Genomic DNA, 27,232 nt, shown 5'->3' with positions numbered 1-27,232 from the left:
TAAAATGGATACTAGCCAGTACATTTTTAGTATTTTTTGTATTACTTTATTTGAGTGTCTGTTTTCTAGTTGAGAACTGAGTGAATATCAGCAGTGTTGCATTTGTACATTTCTCAGGTTTAGAGGTTAATCAAAAGGAAACAAACTCATGTAGACTCTTGCAGTAGGTTTATTCCAATTTTCCTGGGGTGCCATTGCATTAAAAACCAAAATGGTGCAGTTTCTGTCTGAAGCAAAGGAAAATTGTGTCTGGACCCTTGCCATTGTTTGTGTTGAAATGTGTATGATTTAATCTACCACAGCCCATACAAAGGAGAAATAACTACAGACTTCTCTGCCTCACCTCAAACAGTGTACTTCTGCAATTCTAACAGATAACCGTATTTGATGCTGAGTCAGAAGATGAGCAGGACATTGATTTGGCAATTCTGACGGCACTCTTGAAAGGTATTGAAAAATATGACCTGTTTTTATCTGGCATGCAGTCTCACTGACTTATCTTTACAAAGTAAGAGAGTAACATAAATATGTGGAAACTGATAAATCCTTGCTGCCTCCTAGGTACGAATATATCTGCTTCAGATCAGCTAGATTTGGCATTGGCCTGGAACCAGCTAGATATTGCCAAGAAACACATACTTGTTTATGGACAACACTGGAAGGTACTATTACCTGCTCTTTCTCACCTTGTCTTTACACTTTTTTATGGCGACTAATTTTTCCTGATTTGCATTTGTCAAGCTTTAATTAATAGTTTGAAGACTGGACTCAGTCTTGTGTAGTCTGCTTCAATATTGGAGGAGCATTGCCCTTAAAATAGTGAAATATTCAACTATACAGTGCGTCAGATCGCATTTATTTTTTCAGGGAAGAGATGATATCCTAAGGTTGGTTTTGCTGTGAGCTTTTCCAAGTAGTTTCAGTTTAATTCTGGGTATGTATTTTTCAAGCCCGTGTTGGCAATCAGTGGTGCTTAGGGATATTTCATTGTAGCTTAGAATACTCTTTTCTCCAAAGATATAAACCCCAAAAGGGGTGTTGCATCTGTTTTCCTAGCTCTAGACAGAAATACAGAAATCCCAGAGTAAATCACCAGGTAAAAAAAAGGTAATGTCATTATTTTAGATATAGTTTCTTAGGAATAGCTGCAATGAGAGAGTTATGATCCGATTATAAGAGACGTCTCTACTCAATTTAAGGTGTAGAAGAGACCATACCCAATAGTAGAGATTTTTTAACAGTGAATGTGAGGTGTGAGAAGGGGACAGAGAAAGAGGGTGAGAGAGAGATGGTAAACAAAAGATACCACTGCAGGGATTCCTCCAGTGTCCTGTTGGTTATTCTTCACCCTGGTCTTCAGAGGTGAGGTGCCTGAGCTGTCCTTCTGGAGGTGCCACTTTTACGCAGGCTAGGTACCAGATGCTCACAAGATGTGCTGTTCCCATATGGGAAGTCCCATTCCCATAACTTGAGTTGGCATGCAGATAAGCACTTGCTTCCTTTCTCACAGTTTGCCACAGTGGGAATTTTTGTCCAGAATGCTAACCAAACCTTTACCTCTCTTAGGCCTGGAATTAACTCTTTCCTGCTGTGCCATCGGTGCTTATCGCAGGTTCTGTTGTGGTGGCTTATCTTATCAGGACAGTGTTTTGGGACAACTAAGTGCATTTTTAGGTCCTTACAGAAGGCAAGCCAGGATTTAGACTTGCATGTGTGTGAAAGAACATACAGTAGCAATTAAATTAATTAATTATTTAATTAAATTTAAATTATGGTTTTCAAATTTTCATATGTAACGCAGTACTTAAATATAACCCTCCATAAATGAGTTTTTTTTGTACATAAGAAGATTTTTATAGATGACAAATATAAAACTCTGTGTGCCTCAACACATTTTTCCCATTTGTTATATGAATTAATATTTTCTTCAAGACATAAAATGGTCCAAGAAGTACTTCCCAGAAGTACTCTTTCATTCCCTGCCAAGAATTACAAGGTTGATTTTTTTCAGTCCCCAGTGTGTTTTCTTCTTTAAAATGTAAATTTTGAAAAATGGGCAGTTGTACATATATGAGTGGCCATAGCTGGTTGTTTGCCACAACAAGAGACCTGATTTTTTTAATCACCAGACCATATTTTTTGTGGTGCATAAGGCTGAACATATGGAGGACTATGCCTGGGATGTTCATTCAACATCCATGAATTAAAGACAGGATATAGGAAAAAATTTATTAATGAGAAGTGTTATCAACTGTTGGAACAGGCTCCTCAGGGATGTGTTATCAACCACAGAACTACTTAAAAGACATAGATGTGGCACTTAGGAATAGAGTTAGTGGTGGATTTGTCAGTGTTAGATTTGCTGATTGACTTGATGATCTAAAGATCTTTTCCCAACTAAGTTATTCTATGATTCTGTGTGTGGGGAAAATAATAACATTTTTCTGATCCCCACATCTTCAACACAGAAAGGTTTAGGGACTGATTGAGCAGTTCAGCCTCTTTACTCTTGACTTTTCCAAGGTGAATATCAATTTGGTTTTACCATATTTTAAACAATATTTTCTGCTCTTCTGTGTACTTGAATATTCAGATGTAAAAGTCATCTTTTGGGATCGGTAGATCAGCACTCAATATTTTCATTTAGATATTTAGGGAAAAATTATTATTTTACATATTGTTCTATATTAACTAAAGGATAAATCCTAATAGGCTGTATGCCTTTAAAAAATGTTTCTAACTTATATCTGGTTTATATTATTGATTGCAGAAGATAGGTCCACTAGAACTTTCTTCTGCCTGTCACTGCCAAAATTCTGGTTTCTCTCTACAAAGTAACTACCTTGCTTCGACTTACTCTGCTGTGTTTTTTCATATTGTTATTATTGTACGTCTGTTCTATTTGTCCTTACAAAGTCCTAACTCTATTGATATGCCATACTTTGACAACTTGGTTTTTAACAATTTGCGTATTTCATATCTACTGTCTATGTTTCTGATGTCAAAGGGGCTGATTTCAACTGTACTTCAGTTCTCTGGAAACTCTTAGGTGAATACCACAGGGTCCTGACAATTTGCCACTACCACTTCATGGATGGTTTCTATAATCTTTTCTACTGATGCTTCGGTTTGACACAGTTCCTCAGATTTTTCTGCCATAAAGAACTTTGATAGGTGACTTTCCCAGCCTGTTTGGTAAGCAGTAGGACAATAAATTAGTTTGCTGTGTCTGCAATAACCTTAAGTGTTTCTTTTATACCTGGTCATCCTCTGTCCTTACAGGTCCACTGGCAGTCCCCCTACTTCCGCTCCTCTGCTTCTGATATGTTTGAAAAAAGCCAGTGTATCTGTTCATATCTATTTCAGTACAATGTTCAGCACCATTTTGAATGAAAAGCCATTGTCAAATAATAATTGTGTTCTCCCATTCACATAAGATTTAAAGATCTCATAATAAAAAAACCTCACATCTCTTACTGCTTCTCCAGGCAAAAATTGGGATGACATATATACCTGAAAGCTTTTCTTTTTAGGCAGGGGAAAAAACCCAGTGTTCCTGCATTGAACAAAAAAAAAAAAAAAAAGGAAGAAAGCATATAAGGACAGTTTTAAAGCTTGCCTTTAACTTAGTTGCTTTCTTAATTAAAGTGAAGCAACCCTCTGACTGTCAGGTACTGCTAGACCTGCAATTGTCAGGGTTCTCCTGTTTCTGCTGAGTTATTGTGGTTGTGTGTTCAAATTTTGAGTTACATATTTAGGGACAGTTTTTAGGTGGTTGTCTGTGGACTCCTATAATATTTCTGTTCACTTAAGTGTTTCAAGGAAACATGTACAATTATGCACGTGTCCTTTCTTTTTAGAAAGGAGCTTAGAAGGTAAAGGTTATGACCAGGTGTGGCTGTATTTCTGTTTAAATCAGCTCTACCTCAAATACCAAAGAATACCATTCTAATAGTTTTCAAGGGACTGCTGACCTCTTCAGACACACTGCCAGCTGAAGGACTGTTAGAAGAAATTTAATGCAAGAATGTCCAGTCATTCTCAGATATTTCTGGGAAAAAACCCCCAATAATTCAGGATTAGTGGAAAAGTTTTCTTGTTATGTGCAAGAATTCTGTAACATTTGTTAGTCATCTTTTAAAATAATATCCGTTAAACCTCAATGTAGACATGGAATGTACTATTTTCAAGTTAGCACTAGCACCTGCCCCATTAGTGCTCCAGCCTCCACATTCTGCTCATCCCATGGCATTTCCTGTGCATATGTGTTCTGTAGAAAAACTTCATGTGGATTTATATTAACCTCATATGTCTAACTCCTTTGCCACTTTGCATGTATAAGCCCTGCTGAGCTCTGTTCAAATGCCATGCGTAGAGTACTTCCACCATTTGGACACTGCTTGTAGGTAGATCTGTGCTTCATGTTTCCTCTGTGGCAGTTTATTCTAATACACATTCTCTCTGATACTTGAAAAAAGAGTTTGCTTTAAAGAACTTGCAGTTCTGTAGAGACTTCTGTATGGCACTTCGAAATAGCTTTTGTCATGTGTCAAAAAAAAAAAAAAAAAGAAAAAGGCTTCTCCCATTCCCTGCATTATCATACTTTATCTTCTGAACTGAATTACAGAGTAGAGAATGTATTATCAGAGTCTGATTGTAGAACTCTCTAGAGATGTTGGGTTTATGGAAACTGTTTTCCTTCCCCTCTATTGGCTTTTTACACAGATGTTTCCTCCAGCATTTTTTTCTTTTGTACTTGCACTTTAAATATACATAGAGACAAGTCACTGTGGTGGAGAGATTATTAGCTCCAGGAATGTCTTATTTATTTCCAAAAGTAATTTTCTAATATTTTCCTTCAACTCTGTCCATTTGGAGGTTGGTGCCTTGGAACAGGCAATGCTGGATGCTTTAGTCATGGATCGTGTGGATTTTGTTAAACTGTTAATAGAACACGGAGTGAACATGCACCGTTTTCTTACCATATCTCGTTTGGAAGAACTTTACAATACAGTGAGTATTTGAAATCCCAATGTACCACTTTAGATGTGAAAGCTTGGAAACAATGCTGTTTTGCCTAAGGGGTGTGATGATTAGGCCACATTTTTATGAAGGCTTTTGAAAAAAAAAACAAAAAAGAAAAATTAATGGGTTTGGTTATTTTTGATTGCAATGTGGGGGTTTGGGAATGGTGTACCTGATTGTTATTTTTGACTCACTGTCACTAGCTTGGGTACTCATTGGAAGCTGATAAGAAATATGTTCAGATTTTAATCTGATATGTAATACATGCTTACCTTGCTGAAAATGATTTGTTGTTTAGACCAAACCTATATCAGCTTCTTTCTAGAATAAGTCAAGATTTAAGATAGTGGAGGTTGCTGATTGGTGTTGAAGTTTTTTTTAAGATTTGTGGGTAGAGTGGGGAGAGTTTGAATCACAGTAGTTTATTTTGTAGATTTTTTTAAGTTGTTATATTAATTATGTTATGATATGTTATATTTCTTATATATATTATATGTATTGATTTTCTAGTGTAGAGTGACATGTTTGCTTACTGTCTTTTCTATTCACACCACAGAAACAAGGACCAGCAAATCTGCTTTTACACCATCTAGTTCGAGATGTGAAACAGGTAATAGGCATGGGAAAGGCTAAGGACAAAAATGCTAGATTAATGCTTCACCAACACTGGCAAGTTGCTATTAGATAATACAGGAGAATTTTGGTAATAGAAGTGACAGCTTCATTACTGCAGTGCTAAATAGTTTCATCTTAATTCCACTGACCCCCTAAGCAATTAACCAATATACTGCTGCTGAGGCTCCCGAGGGTCCTGTACCTTAATTTCAAAGCCCAGTAGTTCATCCAGATCAGACTCTCTCACATTACTAAATTGACATTTTGAAGTGATGGTACAAAAGACTTAGTGAATTAGTGCAGTGGTTATGCTCCTTGCTTTAAGGTTTTCTGTTTTTTCCCCAAAGTTAAGGTCTTTCCTTGTTAGAGCAGTAATGAAAAGATATTGTGACAAGAGATAATATTTGGATGTGCTGCATTGCCTAGGAGAACAGAAGGTGGCAGTGGATGACTACTGCATGGAGCACTGGTTCCATTAGTGATTTAGTAGCAGTCTTGTTATTTAGATACATCATTAATTTATTTCACAATTCTGTTATTCTGTTGTTCCTCGCAGCACTGCTTAGCCAGAAAGGGATGAGCTTTCTTTATGCATTCATACTTCAACACAGGAGATTCCTAGATCCAAATCTAGACTAATTGGCTAATTCTTTCCAGGGTGTGATTGCTAAGATAAAATGAAATGTCAAGTCTGACTGTTTGCAGAGTTCTGTTGGGTTTGTGGTATCATTTTGCTACTGCGGATAACTTTCATGTCAATCCCATTAATGATTCTTTAGATAGATGTAGGGTATCCTGGTCTCCCAAACAAACTGTTTTCTGTGTTTTTTCATACTGATGGACATATTCAAGATCTATTATATGTTATATGTTGAAAGGTCTAAATCTTGAAAAACATTGGGCTTCTCCAGGCTGAGAAAATCTCTTCTTCACTGAAGTGATTAATATGATCACATCTCTAAAACCCATATATATATATATATATATATATATATATATATATATATGGGTTTTAGAGATGTGATCATGTTAATTTTATATATATATATATAATTATGGTTATATATATATAATTATGATTATATATATATATATATATATACATATATATACACATTTGTCTTTATATATCTCAGGACACTTTGGGAAAACCCAGTGTATGATGTAAAGAGAAGCTTTTGGCACCTGACATACAGTAATGGAATTAATGTAAAAAATTAATGTCTGCACAATTTCAAAACTTTCTCTGCCTTTGTGTAAGCTAAGTTTGCGATCTGCAAACAGGTCTAAATGCTGAAAAGCCTTATTTACCTGAGCTTCTGTAAGTTCATATAAGTGTTCTGTGAATGGGTTGTGCAGTTGCAGCCTGATTAAACATGGTGACACTGTAGTTGGGACAGTCAACAGAGTGATGTGACCCTGGATTTTAGAATATTTTCTGTTACTGTGAACAGCTTTGATGCTGCTGCAATTGAATGAAGATACATGCAGTCTGCACTGATGATGTAAAAGATGGGGATTAGTGCAGAGAGAAGTATCTACAAGCTTAGGTATTCAAAAAATACTTGCCTAACTCTCAGTGACCTGGGACTGAGTGGCCTTAGCTGACTGTACTGAGGTTTGCTACTGAAGTATATTGAAAAAACACTCTCAGTCCAATGAAGAAAAAGACTTTTCACAGTCTGAAAGGCTTACACTGCCAGGAATACGTAACGTCTCTGATCCCATTTATATACAGGCTCATTTTTCACTTCAAAGTGTTACAATTCAGTTTTACCAATAAGTTTTAAAATCTGCATGGAAGAAAATTTATTCTTAAGAGAATTTGTCATAAACCTTGGGTCTTGGAAGGACAGTGGAGGTAAGATGGGCACTGGTGCTTTAAGCAGAAGAGGTGAGATACTCAGAAGGTAGAGCTAGTGCACATACTGCTGTTGTCCTAGTTGTCAAGACAGTCTTGAGCCTCAACAGGATATTTCCAGTCTCTAGGAATTATTACTCTGCTTCAGCTTAAATACATGCTTCAGCTACTTCTTCAGTTTTAGTTAATCAAAGTGCTTGATCATGCCATGCTAATTTTCTCTTGTGAGAAGATTTTTATCTGTATCTCTGCCGTTGGTCCTTGTCCTGAAGAACTGTTACCCTTACTGTTGGATACAGCTGATCTTGTGAACATTGCAAAATATGCAATGTGGGTACAGTGAACTGCAGGAATCACATTTTCCCCTCTTTTCTAGAAGAGTTCCATATGCGTAATGAATGTGTACACTTTCTTGACACATTTTTCCAGATTTTTCCTTACAATAGGAGGGCTGTAACATGGTTGAATGTTGCATATAACAGCATCATGAAATGTTTGTGATGTTTGGTGTTTCAGAATAGCCTTTCTTTGGATTACAAGATATCACTGATTGACATTGGACTGGTGATAGAATACCTCCTTGGTGAAGCTTATCGAAGCAGCTACACAAGGAAGCATTTCCGAATTCTCTACAATGGTCTCTACAGAAAACACAAGGTAGCTTCTTCCAAAACACTGGTCACCAAGAAAAGCCAAAATGTGACACCTGAAAATAGCTCATGTTGTCATCCTGGTTTGTCTGAGGAGTATCATGTAAATGTGTGCCATGCTTGTCTGTTTGAGAACTGTAGAGAGGTTGCAAATAAAAGAGAGAAATCCCCAAGAGTATCGGTGGTTGTTAAATTATTTATTAGTTCAGTAAATTTACCTTTGTGTCCAGTATCTGGGTTGTATTTTGTCTATCAATCAGGTATGACAAGACTGTGCCAACCACCATTTTCTCTTTTTTGAAACAGTTACATATTTACTTCTTGCAGCTTGAACCGCCTCACGGAAATACTAAATTCCACATGTCTTGAAGTAGACTTAGGGCATGTCAGCATTCTCCCTGTTGGTTTCCCAAAATCAGTAGGTTAAAAATAGCTAAACTGCTCAATAAATTAGTTGAAAGTCATTCTCAACATTGGAGAAGGTATAGATTTTCTGCATAAAAATGACCCCCAGTTTTTGGAGTAAAACTGGTCATTTAAGTACTTCCATATGTTAAAAAACAAACAAAAACCCCTCCCATCCCCATGAAATGTTTCCATGACTAAGAGAAAAACCTCATAATTATCAGGAAAAATGAGAAGAAGTAATGGAACCTGTAACTTGGAATGACTAAAAACAGAGAAACAGAGCTTTCTGTGTGTCACTAGTTTTTAGCATAACGCTTTAAAAAGATGTGAGCAGTTCTAACACTTTTTGCTCTTTCCTAATGAAATATGACCTTAACAGTGATAGGTGAAACCATATAATCATATAATTAGGATTTGTTGGGAAGAGCATTAGTGATTCAGCTGTTAACATCCTTCCCTCTTAGCCAAGACTGAACAAAATTTACAGAGATGCTGGATGTGCTATCCTTCAAAGGAAATTATCAGCAAAAAGTTCGGAGGGTTCTGTCTTTCAAACAGCTTATGACACATTTTATAAAGGTTGGCGCTCAGAAGAGCATCCAGACTGGGCGATTCCATCTGTTGAAACCCTGCTTGTTGCAATTCGTGGATGCTATGAGTGGAAAATCATTATTTTGAATTCAGAGACAGAAAAATATTTTTTTGTTAATTGAGATATGAAACAGGCCATTTTTTCCTTGATGGTATAAGTTTCAGTGGTAGTTACGGTGATTTTTGACTCACTGGTTTTTGAATAACATCAATTTCTACATGCGCTATTTTAGTCAGCAAGTACCAGAAAACTTTATTTCTAATTTGTATTTATCTTCTTATGTTTTATGCTTTGCTTTTGGATCTAGAGAGTGGTCTCCAGCTTGCCTCAAAGCCTGTCTCATGCCTTTCATCAGAGTAATCAGATGGATAGTGGAATGGGGTCCACTGAAAGTACTTTGCATTCTCAGTTCTTCAGGACTGCACAGCCTTACAAATACAAGGTAATATAATTGTTTATTCTAGACTTTGCTTAGGACATATCAGGCTGTTAATAATTTTATTGACAAATTTTACACATGCTGGTCAGGCTCTTAATTTTTATAATTCTACTTAAATTGCAGTGGAAACAATGCTTTACTGCTCACAGCTCACAAAGTACAAATCTTGCCATTTTATTTGTGAAACCAAGCTCAGACTCCATGATAATTTTTAACTTCCATCCTTTAGTTGCTAAGGGCTTTAATTCACTGACATGTAGTATCACCAAATATCTGAGTATCAAACGTGTGAAAACTCTTCTGAATTTGGAAGAAACATAGGATGCTTTCTCATGATTGGGTTATTGAAGTGCTATAGTAAGACTGTTAAGAAGAACATTCAGAGAAAGAATGATAGAAGAGCAAAGATTTGCTTTAATATTAGCTTTAATATCTATCTGTCTGTCTATCTGTCTATCTATCTATCTGACAAAACATTAAAGTGAAATGGATTTAAATGGCTGTGTTGGAATTAGTCAGAGCCAAAAAGAACCCATGATAGTACTGACACTTCCTCACTTACATCAGTAAGACTCTTTTTCCTGTACCATTCACCAAGAAATACCCAGATGTGAAAGTATAGCAAGTGTGATAGACAGAGAAAATAATCTTTAAGGATCTAAGGTGTTTGATTCAGTCTACTGTGTACTTCTTCTTCTATCATGGCACATAAAAAAAGAGAGTAAAATCATGGGGAATCATGGTGTTTGGAGAGTGCCCAACACTATGGAAAGGGAAGTTATGAAAGACATGGATGCAGAGCAAGGTGTATTTTTCCTTCATTAATGTTATCAGCTTCTTAGCATTGGTAATCTGAACATAATCCTAGCTGTGGTTTATGACTTAAATGTATATAGCTATCAAATAATTTGCTACTTGCAATTCAGATTTGCGTGCAGTTTTATTTTCATGAATCTGAACCTCAACCATTCACTGGGATTTTCTTTGTGGTTTTTTTTTTCCTTCTTTTGTTTTTTTACAAATTTATAGGAAAGATCCAGCCCTTTCCCAAAGTATAAGAAGAAATCAAAAGAGGATGTAAACTACACAGAGAATTATGAGTCAACTGGCTTCACCTACCCGTATAATGACCTCCTGGTTTGGGCAGTATTAATGAAAAGACAGAAGATGGCTATGTTCTTCTGGCAGCATGGAGAGGAAGCCATGGTCAAAGCTGTTGTTGCTTGTAAACTCTACAGAGCAATGGCACATGAAGCTAAACAGAGCAACATGGTGGATGACACTTCAGAAGAACTCAAGAAGTATTCAAAGTATGACTTCTCCCTTCATTTCAGTTAAAGTTCTCTGGTGCTGAGAATTGTTAGAGACTGCCCTAATCTGCTAAGAGTTAGTAAAGTTAGTGATGCTGTGGATTATGGAGTATAAAAAAAGTACTTTCAGGTACTCAATATTGATACTATATAATGGATCTACGTACAGGTGTGTAGTGTTGAGAGTTAAAGGGAAACTATTTGCATATTACCTGAATACATATTTGAAAATATAGCTCATTATCTGCTAAATGGTCAGGTGAAAGGCTGAAATTTCCTTTGCAGCTTTTCTTCCAGTTCAATTTGTTAAAAAGCCGTATGGCGCATAGGTCTGGACTGTTCAAATTTATAGCAAGTGGTAATGAGCAAACCAAAATCAGTACTTAAATCCCGCTCTGTGTAAGACTAAATGGAAAGTTAAATACTTGACTGAATTAAAAGGGAAATAGACCAAAATTTTTCTTTGAGTTTGTAATTTCCATTTAGTGTTTTCTGGTAGTTTTTTCGGTTAGAAATGTATTTTCTGCTTCATAGATTTCATGCTTAAGATTCAATAAAAACTTAAAGTGCAATAAAATGTACTTTGTTCTTTCGTACGCAGCTCCAAATCTTAATTTGAAGGAGGGTATGTGCTTTCCATTAAGAGTCTTCTCTCAGAGGTGTTTTAAAGTCAGTCCAAAAAGAAGAGACTTTTGCAACTGGCTGCAATGTTTGCCCACAGTGGTGATGATTCTGTTGGTTGAAGCAAATACAAAGAACTTTGTAGAGTCCATTTTGATCACTGGGTGAGATTAAGAACAAAACAAATGAAAAATGACAAAACAGGATGGCCCTAAACATTGTGATTAGGACTAAACACTTAGGTTTACATCCCAAATTGTTTTTCACTAGGTATATTGATAAAGCAATGAGAAAAATGGGAGAAGGTGTGCTTACTGTGATAGCTGAACTTGAGTTACCAGAATATTCACAGCAACCTCTTTTCAGCAGTAACTCTGAGTTTGGACTGAACCCTGTGATATTGACTGTTAATTCCTTTCTGCTTTAGGGAATTTGGGCAGCTTGCCTTAGATGTGCTGGACAAAGCATTCAAACAAAATGAGCAGATGGCCATGAAGTTGCTGACCTATGAACTGAAAAATTGGAGCAACTCCACGTGCTTAAAGCTGGCTGTGTCCGTGGGGCTGCGGCCTTTTGTGTCCCACACGTGCACGCAGATGCTGCTGACCGACATGTGGATGGGACGCCTGAAGATGCGGAAGAACTCCTGGTTTAAGGTAGCATTGCTCTGTTTTTTTCTGACAATTTAGGTGCTATTTAGATGCTTAATATATGGGTTTTTTGGTTATGGACACGGCTAATGCAACTTCAGACGGCTCTGCTTAAGCGTATGTTGGAATGTGAACATCTGGGACAAAAAAAAACGAGGGAGGGCGGGAAAACAGTACTTGCTTCTGTTTTATTTCTTTGCAAAAGCATGTGCGGAATGACATTAGGATGAAAGATTTTTTGTTGCTCTTCCCAGTTTCTCAACACTTTTCAGTCGTTCCGCACCTGCTCTTGCTTCCCCACATTGCCTGTTCCCTGGCAGAGCTGCTGGTGGGAAGGATGCTTTTCAGACACAGGGAGCTGTATTGAAAGCATCCCAGATACAATGACACTCTTCAAAGCCAGAAACCAGACAAGAGCAGCACAAATCTTCAGAGGCTGTCAGACTCCCAGCACCAGGGACTCCTTCTGCAGCCAGTGGAATTGCATTGGCTTTGTGCTGGCACCAGGCATGGCTGACTGTGGCCTTAGGTTTATGCTATCGCTGCTTAATTAATCTTGTGTCTCTCTTCTAGGTCATTATGAGTATTCTCCTGCCTCCCACCATCCTGATGCTGGAGTTTAAAAGCAAGGCAGAAATGTCCCATGTGCCTCAGTCTCAAGACTTCCACCCATTATGGTATCACGAGGAACAGAGCCCAGTCAGCTCTAAAGATACTTTGGTTAGTCTGTGAGGATCAGTAATTTGTGTGCCAGAGTCTGTCTGTTTACCACAATGCAGTTCTGAGGACTGAGAAGATGCTCGTCAGGTGGAATGAAATGGCTGGAGGCCAGTTCTCTCCAGAAGTATGGATGAGGTCCCTAGTTTGGATATGCACTTAAGTGAATGTGGTACAAGTTACTTCATCAGTCCTGGAAGTCATTTCTGTGCTGACCATAATGAGAAAGTCCTTCCCAACCTCACGTGTATTGCTAGTGCAGGAAGGGAGCAGCCCTGCCTGAGGCACTAGGAAAAGTGCTCACACACATTCTGCTTAATGTTAGCTTGTGATTTTATCTATCAGTTGTCACTATCGGACACGCAAGAATGCAAGCACACCACTGTTCTCCAGGTGAAGGAAGAAAGAGGAAGTTTATTCTCTGACTCCAAAATGTATAGTTTTCCAAAAGTGACAGTGGATTGGAGGGTGACAGTAACACCTCTCCAATGACACTGGTTAAACCATCAGTCCATCAACTTTCTCCTCCTCCATAAAGAAGACAAAACAATCAGTTTTTTACAGAAAGTGTCTGAGAAAGTCCACTACAAGAATGTCCATATCAGAAGGCCTAGAAAATCTTAAAAAAACAGGGTGACAATCAGTCTCTAGCAGAAGTCTAGGCTACTGATTTTCCTTATATATTTTCCTCTTATTTCCTTATATTTTCCTCTTATACAAAATACTATACAAAATATACTGACAGTGTAGCTGTGCCATATAGGGCATCTTTCACAGAGTGCATGTTGATTATTGCAAATGAGAGATTTGTAACCAGACAAAACCAAGCTACAGTAATGGTTGCTGTATTCAGAACTAAGTTTAGACGTTTGTGTCTGTCTTCTCTCTGAAACAACACTACCTTTGACATTACAGACCATTGTTTTTTACTTTAAAAATGCTGTTTTCTTTTAAAGAGGGGTTATGATGTAGAAAAGGCTGTTCAGAAGTCTGATGAAAGCCAAGGAGATGGTGGACAAGGAAACCTGACTGGAACTAGAAAAATCTATGAGTTCTACAATGCACCAATTGTCAAGTTCTGGTTTCACACGGTTAGTCATCATTCTAGAACTTGGATTGATAAACCTCTCCTTTGGTCCTTCAAATGCCACTTAATCCTGCTTTTACTTTTTCTAGCACGGATTTGCAGTCACTTAGTGGTGGGTGAAAATGGGAAGCCATTTGAATGTTTCTTTGAGAGTTAAGTGTAAAGATTGTCTGCTAAAATCATGCAACTGTACTCAAAAAAAAAAAAACCCAAACCCAAAAACCCAGGAAAACAATTATAAGGAACAAAAGAAAAACTCAAGCACAGCCTTTTACAGTAGTCAGTTGCAAAGGCTGACATAGATTTGAAGGTGACCTTCTGTACCTTTAATACTTCACTGATATTCATGTTCCTTTCTTTAAGAATCGCCTCTGGAAAAGCAAATATTTATCTATAGGGGATCATTTGCTATAGGAAATGTGCATTTATTAAATCAGTTTTAGTAACACTGGGTCAGTAGAGCTCAGGATGCTATCATCATGTGTATTTTCCACCTAATATTGTTCCTGGGTTTTGGAAGGCACAGATTAACCAGCAGTGACTTATTTAACTTTGAGAATTGTTGCTCATCCCTAGGGAAGGCTAGGATAAAGGCATAAGACTGCCCTTGCATTCAAGGAATGGTGCGCAGATCATAGAATAAAATCGCGGAATAGTTATTGTTGGAAGGGACCTCTGGAGACCATCTAGTCCAATATCCAAGATAAAAAATCTGTCTCTTTTATGGGGATGAGCATATGCTGCAACTGTTTACCTTCTGCTCCTACCTATTTTTTCAGCATTAAAGTACCAGTTTCCAATGATGTTTAGGGACATTCCCATAAGACCAAAGCAAAACAAAACAAAATTTTTAAGAACTGGAATAAAGATTCTGGACACAAAAATGTGGCAGTGTCCCAGTAGTTTGAGTATCTATAGTGAAGCCAATCAGCTGTTTTATTTGCAGAAATTTGTTTGAGGTTTTTGTGTGTATGGATTATACACCGTGTGTTTTGCAGATGTCATACTTGGCATTCCTCATGCTCTTTACTTACACTGTGTTGGTGAAGATGGAACCAAGACCAAGTGTGCAGGAGTGGCTTGTTATCATTTATATTTTCACTACTGCTATTGAAAAAGTCAGGGAGGTAAGTTTTTCCATTCACACTTCTCATCTTTCTTATAAACCAGGGAATATCTCTCTGAAGAATGCTAAATCCTGCTTTATTTTATGGAGAATTATATATATTATGGAGAATTTATTTTTTGGAATTCTTTTATTCGAAGACCAGTTCTTGGGCTATCAAAATGCATCTTAAATTCTCTACCTTTCTATGTGGAGCTGGTTGGTAATGTGTAGGTGACTGCTGAATCAAGATTTAGAACACTGATGTAGGCACCTGGTCCATAATTTTCTTGAGCTGACCATTAGATTTCTAGTAATAAAATTTGTCTTTAGATATTTAATCTGAGTGAGAACTTGTTATGAATTAATAGATGTTTTACATAGAAAAATCTATGGCTCTCCCTCAAGTCTAGTCAGCCTTCCATAAATGCACTTGAAAAAAACTACAATCAACTTTTAATGCTGGATTTATTGAGCACAAAAAAAAAAAAAAAAAGATATTCCAATCAAAATTATTGCAATTATTTGCAGTTGATTAGACCCAAGCTTCTGAATGCAACTTGAGCTCCAAACCTGAGTCTAGGGACAAATGCAGCTATGTATTTCCTCAGTTACTGTATCTGCTGTGACATGCCTTCACTGCAGAATCAGCACGTAACAAATCAGCAAACAGTAATGTGAATAGTCCTTTGTACGACTTTTGAAATGCTGTGCTTTCAGAGGAACAAAGCTAACCACAAAAAGCCAGCCATAGTTCTGAGCAAAGGACATTGCAAATACAGATCACTCAGAAGGCTGTGAAATCAGTATGAGAGAGGTGAAGGATTCCAAGGGACAGTAAAAATACTGGGAATATATCAAAGCTTGGATGGACTTGCAAGTTCTGTGTCAGCATGAGATAGAACTGAAAAAATCTACACTAGGATTTCCTAACTGAGAAAAATGTTAAATGTAAAAGAGCAAGCACTTTTGAAATCACTGTTGTGCTCTTGCACCATCTTGATGCTGGAACAGCAGAAAGAGCAGCTCTTCTTTCTGGTATCATTGGTTGGACACTTTGAAATTGATGTCTTTACTTGATTTTCTTTATCCATGTTCTAGTTCTGGTCTGTTGGCAAAGACTTTGTAGGACAATCTGTTTTAGCTGGGAAGCTGCTTAGCTGCTGAGGGCCTTGTTATATATAGCTGCAAACCTCTGTTCCCCTAGATTGTATCAAATAATTGCTGAAGCCTTAGGCCCTGCAACTAGTTACTCATGTGAGTTAGTCTAGATCACTTGTCTACGTTTATGTGTTCATATGCATAAATTCTTGCAGGATCAGGGCATAATGTTTCAAAATCTCTCCTTTGCTTGGTACTTATCAGTGTAATCTCACATAGCACTGCATAATTGGCCTCACTTGTGGCAATGTGCAAACGTTTTATTTGCCTCCTCCCTAGGATTCCACTTCACATGCTTGCTCAGTGAAGCTTAAAATCCCTTTGGGGCACCTTACAGTTCAAGGAGTGAACATTTCATTCTTTACCTTGCTAGTTGCCAGCACTTCTTTTTTTAACCTGTCCTTGGCAGAATACAAGGATCTTTCATTATATTTTTGGTCTGAAATAAAGGACATTAGTTCTTTTCCCAGTGGCAAGGTTAGGCCAGTACTTTCCATGACTTAGGGGTTAATGAAAAGGCCGTTGCAGGTCATGACCATCCCTCGAGAAAATACTTGTTAATTTCTAATAATATGTGTGCATAACAATTCTTTACTGGCTGCTCTTTTCTGCTGAGCTACGTGCCCTTTAGTGAATAGATTCAGGTTCAGGACCCTTTTTTTTTTCAGGAAGAACTATCCCATTTGATGTGGCATACTTGAGCAATATGACATGGTAGATTAAGTAAAAACCTCAATTGATGGTGGATGGCAATATGCAGTAAATAGGTCCAAGACAAAAAAAAAAAAAAAAAAAGAAGGGGGGAAAATTGTACATTCTCAAATATCATTAAATAATGCAGACAGAAAAGGTTAAATAATGTATATGTAATTTTAATGGCATTTTATGGTGTTTTTCTCCCAATTCTACCTAGGTGTTTATCTCAGAACCTAGAAAATTCTGCCAAAAGGTGAAGGTGTGGATTTATGAATACTGGAATTTTACTGATTCTGTAGCTATCATCCTGTTTATGATTGGTTTTGGTTTGCGGTGGTCCAACCCCCCTGTTCAAACTGCAGGGAGGCTGCTTTACTGCTTGGATATCATATTTTGGTATACTCGGCTCCTTGATCTTTTCGCTGTGAATCAGCATGCTGGGCCATACCTGACAATGATTGGGAAAATGGTAAGTACTGTGCTTTGGGGCAGTATTTCTGTAGCTAGGGCATCCACCTTCAGGAATATGTAAAGCTCAGAAGTGACAAAAAAGGAGGAGTGGTCTAATGGTTCGCAATGAATGTTTTACTTGAAAATACTATGATTTTTTTTGTTTGTGGGTTGACCATAATCAGATTGCACTTTTCTTTAATTTATTAATTACATGAATTTATTCACAAGAGCCATTTTTACTTAATTCCTTAGAGAAGAGTTGTGTTTGAGTTAGTTTGCCAATCTAGCTGGTAATACGAGAAAGAAAAGTCACTGCCTCTTGGAGATGGGCTCACTGTGACAGGTTATTCCCCTAACTCTTGGAAACAGTAACATTATTGTTTTACTTGTTGATTCAAATAACTGCATCCTTGTTTATCTGAAAAAATTTCTGTGAAATCCAAGTTAATCTTGTTTCTCTTTTGCTGTAAGAACTGCTGCTGAACAACTGTCTAGTCCTGGGGGACATGTGAAGGTTCCTACTGTAATTTACCTCCTTTACTGAGAGCTCTCTTCTTAGTACTTTTCTATTCTGTCTTTCATGGTGATTGTTTAGGAGGCTAAATAATTTTCACTGCTGTTCCTTGCTCTCAGTTTGAAAGGAGCACCGCTGAGCAAAATCACCATTGTAAGATCTCTGCATTTTTTAGATCTTGCTTGAGATATAAGAGGGACATGTGAAGCAAGTAGGACTTGTGGCATTTTTGGTCTGGATGATTTTAACATCTATAAAATGCTCATGTAGTCTAGGTCATAGAAACAAAATATTTTTATTTCCTCCAGCATATTAGATTATTACCCCTGGTTTTATATTCTGAGTTGTAAAAACAGTGATTGATACTGTTCCCTAAAATGAATGTCTCTTTTACATATAATTAACACAAATAATTCTTTTACACAAACATGTCTTCCAGACGGGAAACATGTTCTATATTGTGATCATGATGGCCATAGTCCTGCTTAGTTTTGGGGTGTCACGAAAGGCAATTCTTTCACCAGAGGAGCCTCCTTCATGGACCCTGGCACGGGATATTGTATTTCAGCCCTACTGGATGATGTTTGGTGAGGTCTATGCTGGAGAAATAGATGGTAGGTAATTTTGAGACTATAGCTCAATAGCTTAAATTTAATATGTGCAGAAGAATGTCTACTTTGGTCTTCTGAGTTTTGACTACCTACTGAGTCTGTTCTTCCCTCAACAGTTCTGATTTCAATATATGTATGTCCATAATGGGTAATACTGCATGAATGAAGTTGAACATATGAGCTTCTTCGTGAAAAATAAACTAGTTTAAACTCGAAACCCTTCAAATTTAGTGTTTCAATGCAAATATCAGGGCATAGCACATAGGAACTAATACTAAGCTGCTTCCTGGTCAGGGCATCTGCCAGTGGAATAAATTTCCACTTAAGTGAATCCAAAGCTGCTGATCTCTTGGAGAAAAGAAAAAAGCTGCCTTTAAGGAAGAAAGAATAAAGGAGGAAAAGAAAGGGAGAAATAAGTTACCTGACACCATTCTTAAACAGATAAACCATGTGCACATAGGAGAACTAGAACCAATCAATGTAAATAGGAAAAATTGTGTATCTTGATTATGGCTTTGACCTTGTTTCAGTAAGAGAGAGGAACCAGGCACTCCAGAGATATTTAAGCATTACAGATGTAAGGCACTCTCATGCTACTGACTGAAGGTCTAAGTAAAACAGTCCCTAAAATAGAAAAGTAGTAATCCAAAGAGAAATATGTATTTGAGGTACACAGTTCAGCATAGACCTAATTAATTAAAATAATCGACCATGTTGCCTCCATTATTACTGCTGAAACAATCACATGAATTTTGGTTATATAAATCAAAATTCTTTTAATGAAAGCACACTGTTAAGTTTTCAAGTTTAATCCATTTAATCACTTAATAATTCTAAACCTTTAGAAATTTGACAATTCCCAAATAATGCTATGATTTCTCTAGTGACTCTTTATCCTGCAGAATATGTCCCGAATTTACGGCTGCTTCTTTATAAGTATGTTTCAAAGTTTCCTCAAAAGAGTTAAATTTGATTAGAAATTAAAAAGGTTGGGAAGTATTTATTTTTACGATTTAAAAATATCAGAAAGGATCTCCTAATTTCTACTGTTTGTTGCTTTACGTCTGACGTGCTCCTGTCTTAAGGATCAAAGATTTGGATTTCAGCTTACTTGGGTAAAAGCCATCCCCAAAATATATTTCAGCTGTGTATTCTAACTTAACAAAAAGTGGAATGACTGGCATAAAAGCTGATTTGTATGAAGTGGTGTCTGCATCTCCTGAACAGTGGTAACTAAGGTGGTAGTAGCATAAAGAGGTCTCAGTTCTCTTTTTGGTAGAGGTTGATCTTTAAGTTGGAAATTTAGTGATGTGAAATCTCTGTGAAATTAGTGAGGACTATTCTGTTTCTTGCTGAGACAAATGAGAAGCACAGGCCATTGCTGTGCTCTGCTCTGGCTCCTGTGTTACCCATGTTCTGTATGTCTCTCATTTCCAGTTTGTGAAGCCAATGAAGACTGTCCTCCCGGCTCCTTTCTCACACCCTTTCTGCAAGCTGTCTACCTCTTTGTGCAGTACATCATCATGGTCAACTTGCTCATTGCATTCTTTAAGTAGGTACCTTGGTATATTGCTGCAAAAGCAACTAAGGTATGTTGTGCCTGCACTTCTGGAAAGGTTTTCACCAAAAATGCCTCAGCAAGGGCATGTTGATGGTGGTGGTTGTACCCCATCAGCCATGGGGGTAAGTCAAATGAAGGAAAGAATGGTGGTAGCCAGATGGTGCAAGGAAAGGGATAGTGAGAAGACAGCTAAACTCTTTTGCCACTTAAAAAGAATGTGACTCTCTGAGAGCGGACAATAGCAGTTGGCAAAAAACCCAGCATTAATTCATCTCTGAAGTAATTTTCTCTTTCTAAAAGTTGTATTTGTTGTGCTAAGAGCCTATAAAACATTCATCACAGGGCAGGCCAAACTGGCAGATAAGTGGAAGGTGTTCAAGTGAAGAGGGTAAAGTATGCTTTTCCTTTAGGAAATAATTTGGAAATTCTTATTTACTTTAAGCAATACCATATGTTCTAGACTGAAATATACCAGTAGTGTTTCCAGCAATTTGCCTTTTAATGTGTGCTGCCACAGTAGAAAGGGTTTTTATAGTAATTCTATAGAAATTCATAGTACTTTATCAGTGTCTGAATAGTAATTCTAACCCTTTATATTTTAACAGAAACCCCTTGTAGTGGAGCACGTTCTGTAAAATATTAGTAAAGAGCAGCCTAACCCAAGCAGTTGTTTATTTTTTCTTATAGTTCTAGCATTTCTGGGGAAGAAAAAGTCAGCTGCAGGTTAAAAAAATTCAAATTAATAAAAGAACTCATTCATAAGCAAAAAAACCTGAACTATCAAAACTCATTCTATTTCCACTTCCAATAAAAGAAATCCCTTTCCTGAAATTGTGTCAAGGAATTAAGCGATTATTTTATACATTATGTATTATTTTACATGTGTGAAATTGTTATCTGAATTATTTCTGGAACTAAACCTTTAGTAATGATGACATGGTAAATCTTCTGCGTCGTGATTTGATTGTTCCAGAGGTGGAACCAGAAATGGGAGGTATGAGAAGCACATTTAATTATGTTCTCAGAAGGAAAGTTGATGTTTTTGTGATTAAGTGCTGGCTGTGTAGAATGACAGTGAATCTGAAATTACTAGAAATGGAATGCTAGAAACCACAACATTTCCCGTGCTTGAGTATATCATAGTAGATACAGAAAATTATTCAGTACAATCATGTTTATTAATTTTGTAGCTCCAAGGAATATTCTGCAGAAGAATGGCTCATGTAGCTGCAAACTATTTTGTCACAGTCTACCCTTAGCCTGACACCTACTTTTAATCCAGTCCAAAGAGGCAAACAATGCTGAATTCTATAGTTAGGGTATATATTAAAATTTAAATAGTATGACTGGGATTTCAAAGCCACCTCAGTGGCATCTTTTGCGCAGCTCCCATTAATGTGCATGGGAGTTGGATCTCCAAATCTGTTAGGCAGCTTTGAAGATCTCATTCTAAGTGCACTAGCTGCAGGCACATGAGTTGCTAAGCTGATTTACCTCACTGGAGGAATGAGACCAGTGTTAGATTAGATCTGTAGAGAAGTGTCTTGTGCTATATTGGGAATATTCCTCACATGAGTGTTTTACCCTCCTTCCCCTGTCCTCTGTGGCTCTCTCCTCAGTAATGTTTATTTTGATTTGAAATCCATCTCGAACAAGCTCTGGAAGTACAACCGTTACCGCTACATCATGACCTACCGTGAGAAGCCGTGGCTGCCGCCACCCTTCATCCTCCTCAGTCACATTGGGCTTCTGGTAAAGTGCATCTTCCACCACCAGCCCCCAAATGAGTCGGACCAAGAGGAAGGAGATGTTGGACTAAGTAAGCTGGGAGCCAAAAGAAATAGTTCATCATCACTCCCATCACTGTGGAGTTGAGATAAAAAAAAAAAAAAAAAAAAAAAAAAAAGGGGGTAATGCTTTGCTTTGTATTTGGCTGTTGCTGTGCTGCATACTGTGGCATCAGTCAAGATACCTCACAACTCTGAGCTGAAATAAAGGGACAGCAACTTAGTCTGTAGGAACTAAGTAAATTCTTATTTTAAAAGAAATTAAGCAGTGCCAAAGGTATAAATAGATATAAATTTCTGTATGTTTGTTATGAAAAGACCAATAACTCCTTTATCATTGCTTGGGGAAAGTAGCGGCAGAGCCCAGGGGTAGAGGAGATCCAGTGATTGCAGATGCAGAGAGGCTTCCTACCTCTCTGCTGCTTTTGTCCCTTTCTGCACTGGCTTATGAGTGCACTTACCTTCCTCACTTTTCCCAGCCTGGACTTCTTCATGCCAGATCTTTCCTAATGCCTCCTTAAGGTGATGCCAGTCCCCTGTTCCACTGTCACCAGCTCTGCCAGGAGTAGCCTGGGCTGTTGTGCAAAAAGGACCTCAAGATAGTGAGATGGAAAATAGTGGGGCTTGGTGGTGGGTGTGAGGCAGGGAAAAAGGTGGCTGTAACTACATCTAAAAAAATTGGGAAGCACTGGTATCTAGTATTATACAGTCTCATCCTTTTTGATACATCGTACACCCTTCATGCCTTATAATAGAGGCGGGCAGATCTTGTGTGGGTTATGCCTCACTTGGAATTTTCTCTGCTGAACGTGAATCCCTGAAGATACCTGGCATGCTCACAGGTGGTTACAGAGCTCAAAAACAGGCTTACCTAATCAATGCTGAACTACTGTACTGCTGCACCTTGGTTCAGCTCCCCCATCATGATTGTATACACCAGCCTGCCTTTGAAGTGCCATTGCTTGTTCTATGTGCAAGCACAGCATAAGTCGTATGCTAGCTTAGCATATGACATGGCATAGCATAGGGTATGTCTTGTAAGGAGCTGAAGAAAAACTGCTTAGCACATCTTAAAATCCTTGCACAGAAGAGAGCTCATGCTTTCTTTACCTTTCTCTCAGAAGGAGAATTTTTTTTCTGTTTAGGCAGCTCTGGGCACCTTTTCTATACACTTTTGTTTGATAGCTTTCTCTTACTTTATTTTTGGTATTGTTATAATTAACTGGTTTTCACAACGAGTACCCAGGGCCACCCTGTGGAAAATCAATACCAAGACACAAAGTAAAATTTTGGAGGAAATCACACAGGTCAAATAGGGGAGAAAAGTGTCTGGAAGGTGATGAAGTCTCATTTGGAGTGAGAGGGGTCTTCACTGAGTACTACATCCTTGTAGCAAACACTGCCTTGTTGCTTGGAACAGGCACCTCTCTAGCAAGTACAGTGAGGACTTTGGTACATAGAAAAGGACAGAAAAGAGCAGCTTGGAAAATGTGGAGTTTGAGCCAGAGCAGCTTTCCACCATATACATTTCTTTGTACTGCCTTGTAATGGAGCCATTCTCTCAGAAGTCTTGGTGTGCTAGAAGAATAGCACCATGAGCAGCCCAAGTTATGGAATTTTAAACTTCTGGATGCTTTTTCCCCCCCAATAATCTTGGAGTGGAAGGTCTTAATGTTTTGTACATATGAACTTCTATTAAGGATATCTTAATGTTTTATGGATATGAGCATATTAACTAATCAGGTGAAAAAAAAAAAGCTTTGCAGCTTTGAGCACCTGACTGGACTGTAATTGTTGTAGGTGACTAGCACTAAATGAATGCCTGGGCCAAAATGGAGTGAAAGTTTTGTAAGGTTTGCATGTTCATATCTAAGTCTTGTGAATGACACATGTATAGCAAAGTACAGGAAAAAATTTGTGAGAAAATTAGTCTTTGTGAGCAGCCATTCAGATGTGTATTTTTGAAGCTTTAAAGAGGAGTGTACTGGAATTTTTGTCTGTGTGGTTTTGTTTCCTATGTAAGGAAAGACAAAATCACACATTTTCATGTATTTGAGTCTTTATACTGAAGCCCAAATTCATGCACTTAAGCTTGATTCATTCTTATCAAAGGAGGGAGTGTAAACAAGTTTTCAACTGAATTTTTTTCTTTTTTTTTCCTCATGAGTGCTTATAAGTGATTGCAATTATTAGCATTCTTCATACTGATTCCTACCTCCTTTATTCAGAGCTCTACCTGAGTGATGAGGAGTTAAAGAAACTCCATGACTTTGAGGAACAGTGTGTAGAAGAATATTTTCTTGAAAAGAATGAAAACCTGAGTTCCAGTGGCAGTGAAAGGATCCGTTTGACCACAGAAAGGTGTGTTTTGATACATATTTATGTTCTTTGTATAAATTTGTCATATCAAAAGACTTTGATAAGTTCATGCTTTTGAAGCTGGTTATGGCCACTCTGAACATGCATAGGCCTTGTTAATTTGATGGATCTGTGTCTGTTTCTGTATCTGCATCTCTTTGAGATGTATGTCAGATCTCTCTGGCCAGCCTTGCTGACAGAATTGCATCCCCAGACCCGTGCAGTGTATATGGTTAAAGGGGTACAGAGAGGTGCTGCTCAGTTTCACTTGTGCAGATCAGGTAGCACTACAGAAGCAAGCCAGAGAACAGCATACAATATGTAATTGTATTTAAAAGCTTAGTAGTGTACAGGCACAGAGAGTATTGCTTGTGATTGAGTATAATTGCTGTTTACAGAAACAGCCTGCAAACAGCCATTGTAGCATTATTTACAGTATAGTGTCTTGGTTTACACAATGTCAATACACAGCTACCAGTTGGGTTTCAAAACAGTCAGTATGGCCTAATTAAGCTTTTTATTGAAATCAATGGTAAATCTACCATTAAGTTTAATGGGAACAGTTAAAAAAATGAACACTATAAAAAGTCTTACTGAGTGCCAACAGTAATTTCATCTAACAAATTTGTTTTGCCAGAGAAAACATAACATTATTTTCTGCAAAAATAATTTTCTTGGCTTCTTCAGCACAGAAGTTGAATGCAAATAATTTTCTTGGCTTCTTCAACACAGAAGCCAAGAAACATCCTCTCTAAAAGAAACTAAATAAGTAGTTTTGTTCAGAAACTGCAGAATTGATTACTTCAAGAAGATCTCATTTATTGGATAAATACATATCTGGAAAGGAATTTTTTTTCTGAGTACAAGTGAAACACTCTTCATTAACGCAAGACATTAATTTAGATGAATAAAATGTTCTGGAACACTGGTCCTTGATTTGATATGGCAATGCCTTAATACTACATATTTTAGTTACTCTGTGACGAAGGAAAGAAATTACTACTGCATATTGCCTGCAGATAACTAATCATTATCTTAGTGATAAAGTAACAGAGAATATCTTCAGGAAATATGAAGATACTGACTTGGTTAAATTATTTAATTCCAGGCCAGAAGTTCCTGCACTTTTCACTGGGGATTTGAGGATAATAAATAAGGCTTTGGTTTTTTGGGCTGTTGAATTTTACCTGAAGATAACCAATGCCATAAGATGCATAGAATCTGCTTCTGGAGGCCAAATATGTTCTTGGGAAGACCTGTTTCTCAGCAGTCTCTAGTATTTGAAAAATGCAAGATTAAATTAAAGAGTTTAAATCCTTCTCATGCTTACACAAGAAATGTAAAATCAGCATGTCCAGCTGACAGGGAGTATACCTCATCTGCAGCCATACCCAATATAACCTGCCGTCAATGTTTTAGTGGTTCTATGGCAATGAATGGGTATTACTAGATAAACAGCAATTTTAAAAATAGATATTCCTTGAGAATATCTATTTCCTTAAGAAACCCAGTGGCAGTTTGGCTGGGTTTTGTCAAATACAGGTATTAATGGCAATGAAAGTCACAATTTAAAAAAAATCCCATTTGAAATGCTGACTTTTTGAAATTTATTAATGGTTTCTCTCATCATCTCTCCAACAGATGTAAAGATCTATGTTTTGGTATTTTAGTTATGTTTTCTTTTTCTACCTAGAGTGGAAGAGATGTTTCAACAACTTAAAGAAGTGCATGAGAAGGTATTTTATATCAAGGAGTCTTTACTCTCCCTGGACAGCCAGCTAGGACATTTGCAAGACCTGTCTGCCCTGACAGTGGACATCCTGAAAGTGCTTTCTGCTGTAGACACCTTGAAGGTGGAAGAAGCCTTGCTGGCTGACACAAAACATCAAACCTGTAGGAAGCTGCCCCATAGCTGGAGCAATGCATACTATTCCAAGACCTTGAGCAGCCTGGAGGGCTTGTGTGACAAGAAATACCACTATTACAGCATGCCACCTTCCCTCTTAAGGAGCTTGGTAAGGACTCAGTCTCCATCAGAGTGCAAACTCTTGAAGTCTGAGGGTAACAAGGTGGGAGAAGACAGCTCTCAGAAGGTAGAAATAGAAACAGACACACTCACTTCAGGAGTATCCTCTGAGACTAAGTCAACTCCTAGGTATGGGCAGTTTTTGCTGGTGCCCCCTGACCATCAGGGAGGGTCTTTTCCTGAGGATGTCACCTTAAATTTGTCCTTTTTGAACACTGCTGTCAAGTACAAGGATGAAGCATTCAGAGATGACCTGCAAAGTAGCATTGTCGTTCCTCAAAACTTGCCGGGTATCAGCTTCCTTGACAAAGAGACAGAAGGTTGCCAATGGAGCCAGAGAGACTTTGTTATTCATTTGCCATCAGAAAAGATTGATGCTGCAGAAACTGATCATCCTCTTGATCTCCAGCTACCACTGGATATTGAAGAAAGTGCAGCATCCCCCTGTGATGACAGGGAAGAAACTGAAGGTGGTTATGTGAACTGGGGATTCTCTGAAGGTGATGAAAAAGGAGTTTTCACCTCAGATTCAAAGAAGAAAGCCCTGTGCCTCCATTCCTCCTATGACAGGGATAACAATTGCCAGAACAATCCCACCAGGCATGTCCAGTTAAGTCATTCGAAGTCCTTCTCCTACAACTCTGTCAAGTCATGTCACAGCAGCAGCATCTCTCAGAACAGGCTGAAGAGAAGCATCTCCTTCTGGATCAGCCCTCTCTGGAGGGACTGGAGTTTCTGCAGAAGCAACAGCTTACCATCCCCTAAGAAAGAGAGATCAGGGAAAATCTGCAAGGCCCTAGGCGGTAATTACAAAACCTTAAATGTGTACAGTATCTTCTACTGGAGAGTCCCAGACATCACAAAAATGTTTCATTTGCACCCAGGGGGTATTAGATGCAGTGGAGGATGGGAGCTGAGAGTCCAGAGTTACTTTTTCACTTTGCTTGTGTGGGTCTGGTTGTTGGGAATATCCAAAGTGTGCCTG

General features: G+C 37.9%; 1 protein-coding gene across 1 annotated transcript in view; it reads left to right on the top strand.

The window, feature by feature from the left end:
- Positions 1 to 27,232, top strand: part of TRPM6 (transient receptor potential cation channel subfamily M member 6) — an 82,408-nt gene that overhangs the window by 28,890 nt on the left and 26,286 nt on the right. The window contains 17 exon segments of the mRNA XM_030968429.1: positions 375 to 447; positions 562 to 662; positions 4,879 to 5,013; positions 5,582 to 5,635; positions 8,018 to 8,158; positions 9,459 to 9,593; positions 10,620 to 10,900; positions 11,949 to 12,177; positions 12,745 to 12,891; positions 13,845 to 13,979; positions 14,974 to 15,102; positions 17,155 to 17,406; positions 18,344 to 18,518; positions 19,953 to 20,067; positions 21,696 to 21,895; positions 24,092 to 24,224; positions 25,915 to 27,050. Of these exon segments, the coding sequence (XP_030824289.1) occupies positions 375 to 447; positions 562 to 662; positions 4,879 to 5,013; positions 5,582 to 5,635; positions 8,018 to 8,158; positions 9,459 to 9,593; positions 10,620 to 10,900; positions 11,949 to 12,177; positions 12,745 to 12,891; positions 13,845 to 13,979; positions 14,974 to 15,102; positions 17,155 to 17,406; positions 18,344 to 18,518; positions 19,953 to 20,067; positions 21,696 to 21,895; positions 24,092 to 24,224; positions 25,915 to 27,050 (3,571 nt within the window).

Source organism: Camarhynchus parvulus, chromosome Z, assembly GCF_901933205.1.
Source record: "Camarhynchus parvulus chromosome Z, STF_HiC, whole genome shotgun sequence".
NCBI classification, from domain to species: Eukaryota; Metazoa; Chordata; class Aves; order Passeriformes; family Thraupidae; genus Camarhynchus; species Camarhynchus parvulus.
The sequence above is the reverse complement of the archived record's forward strand: the minus strand, read 5'-3'. Positions and strand labels throughout refer to the sequence as shown.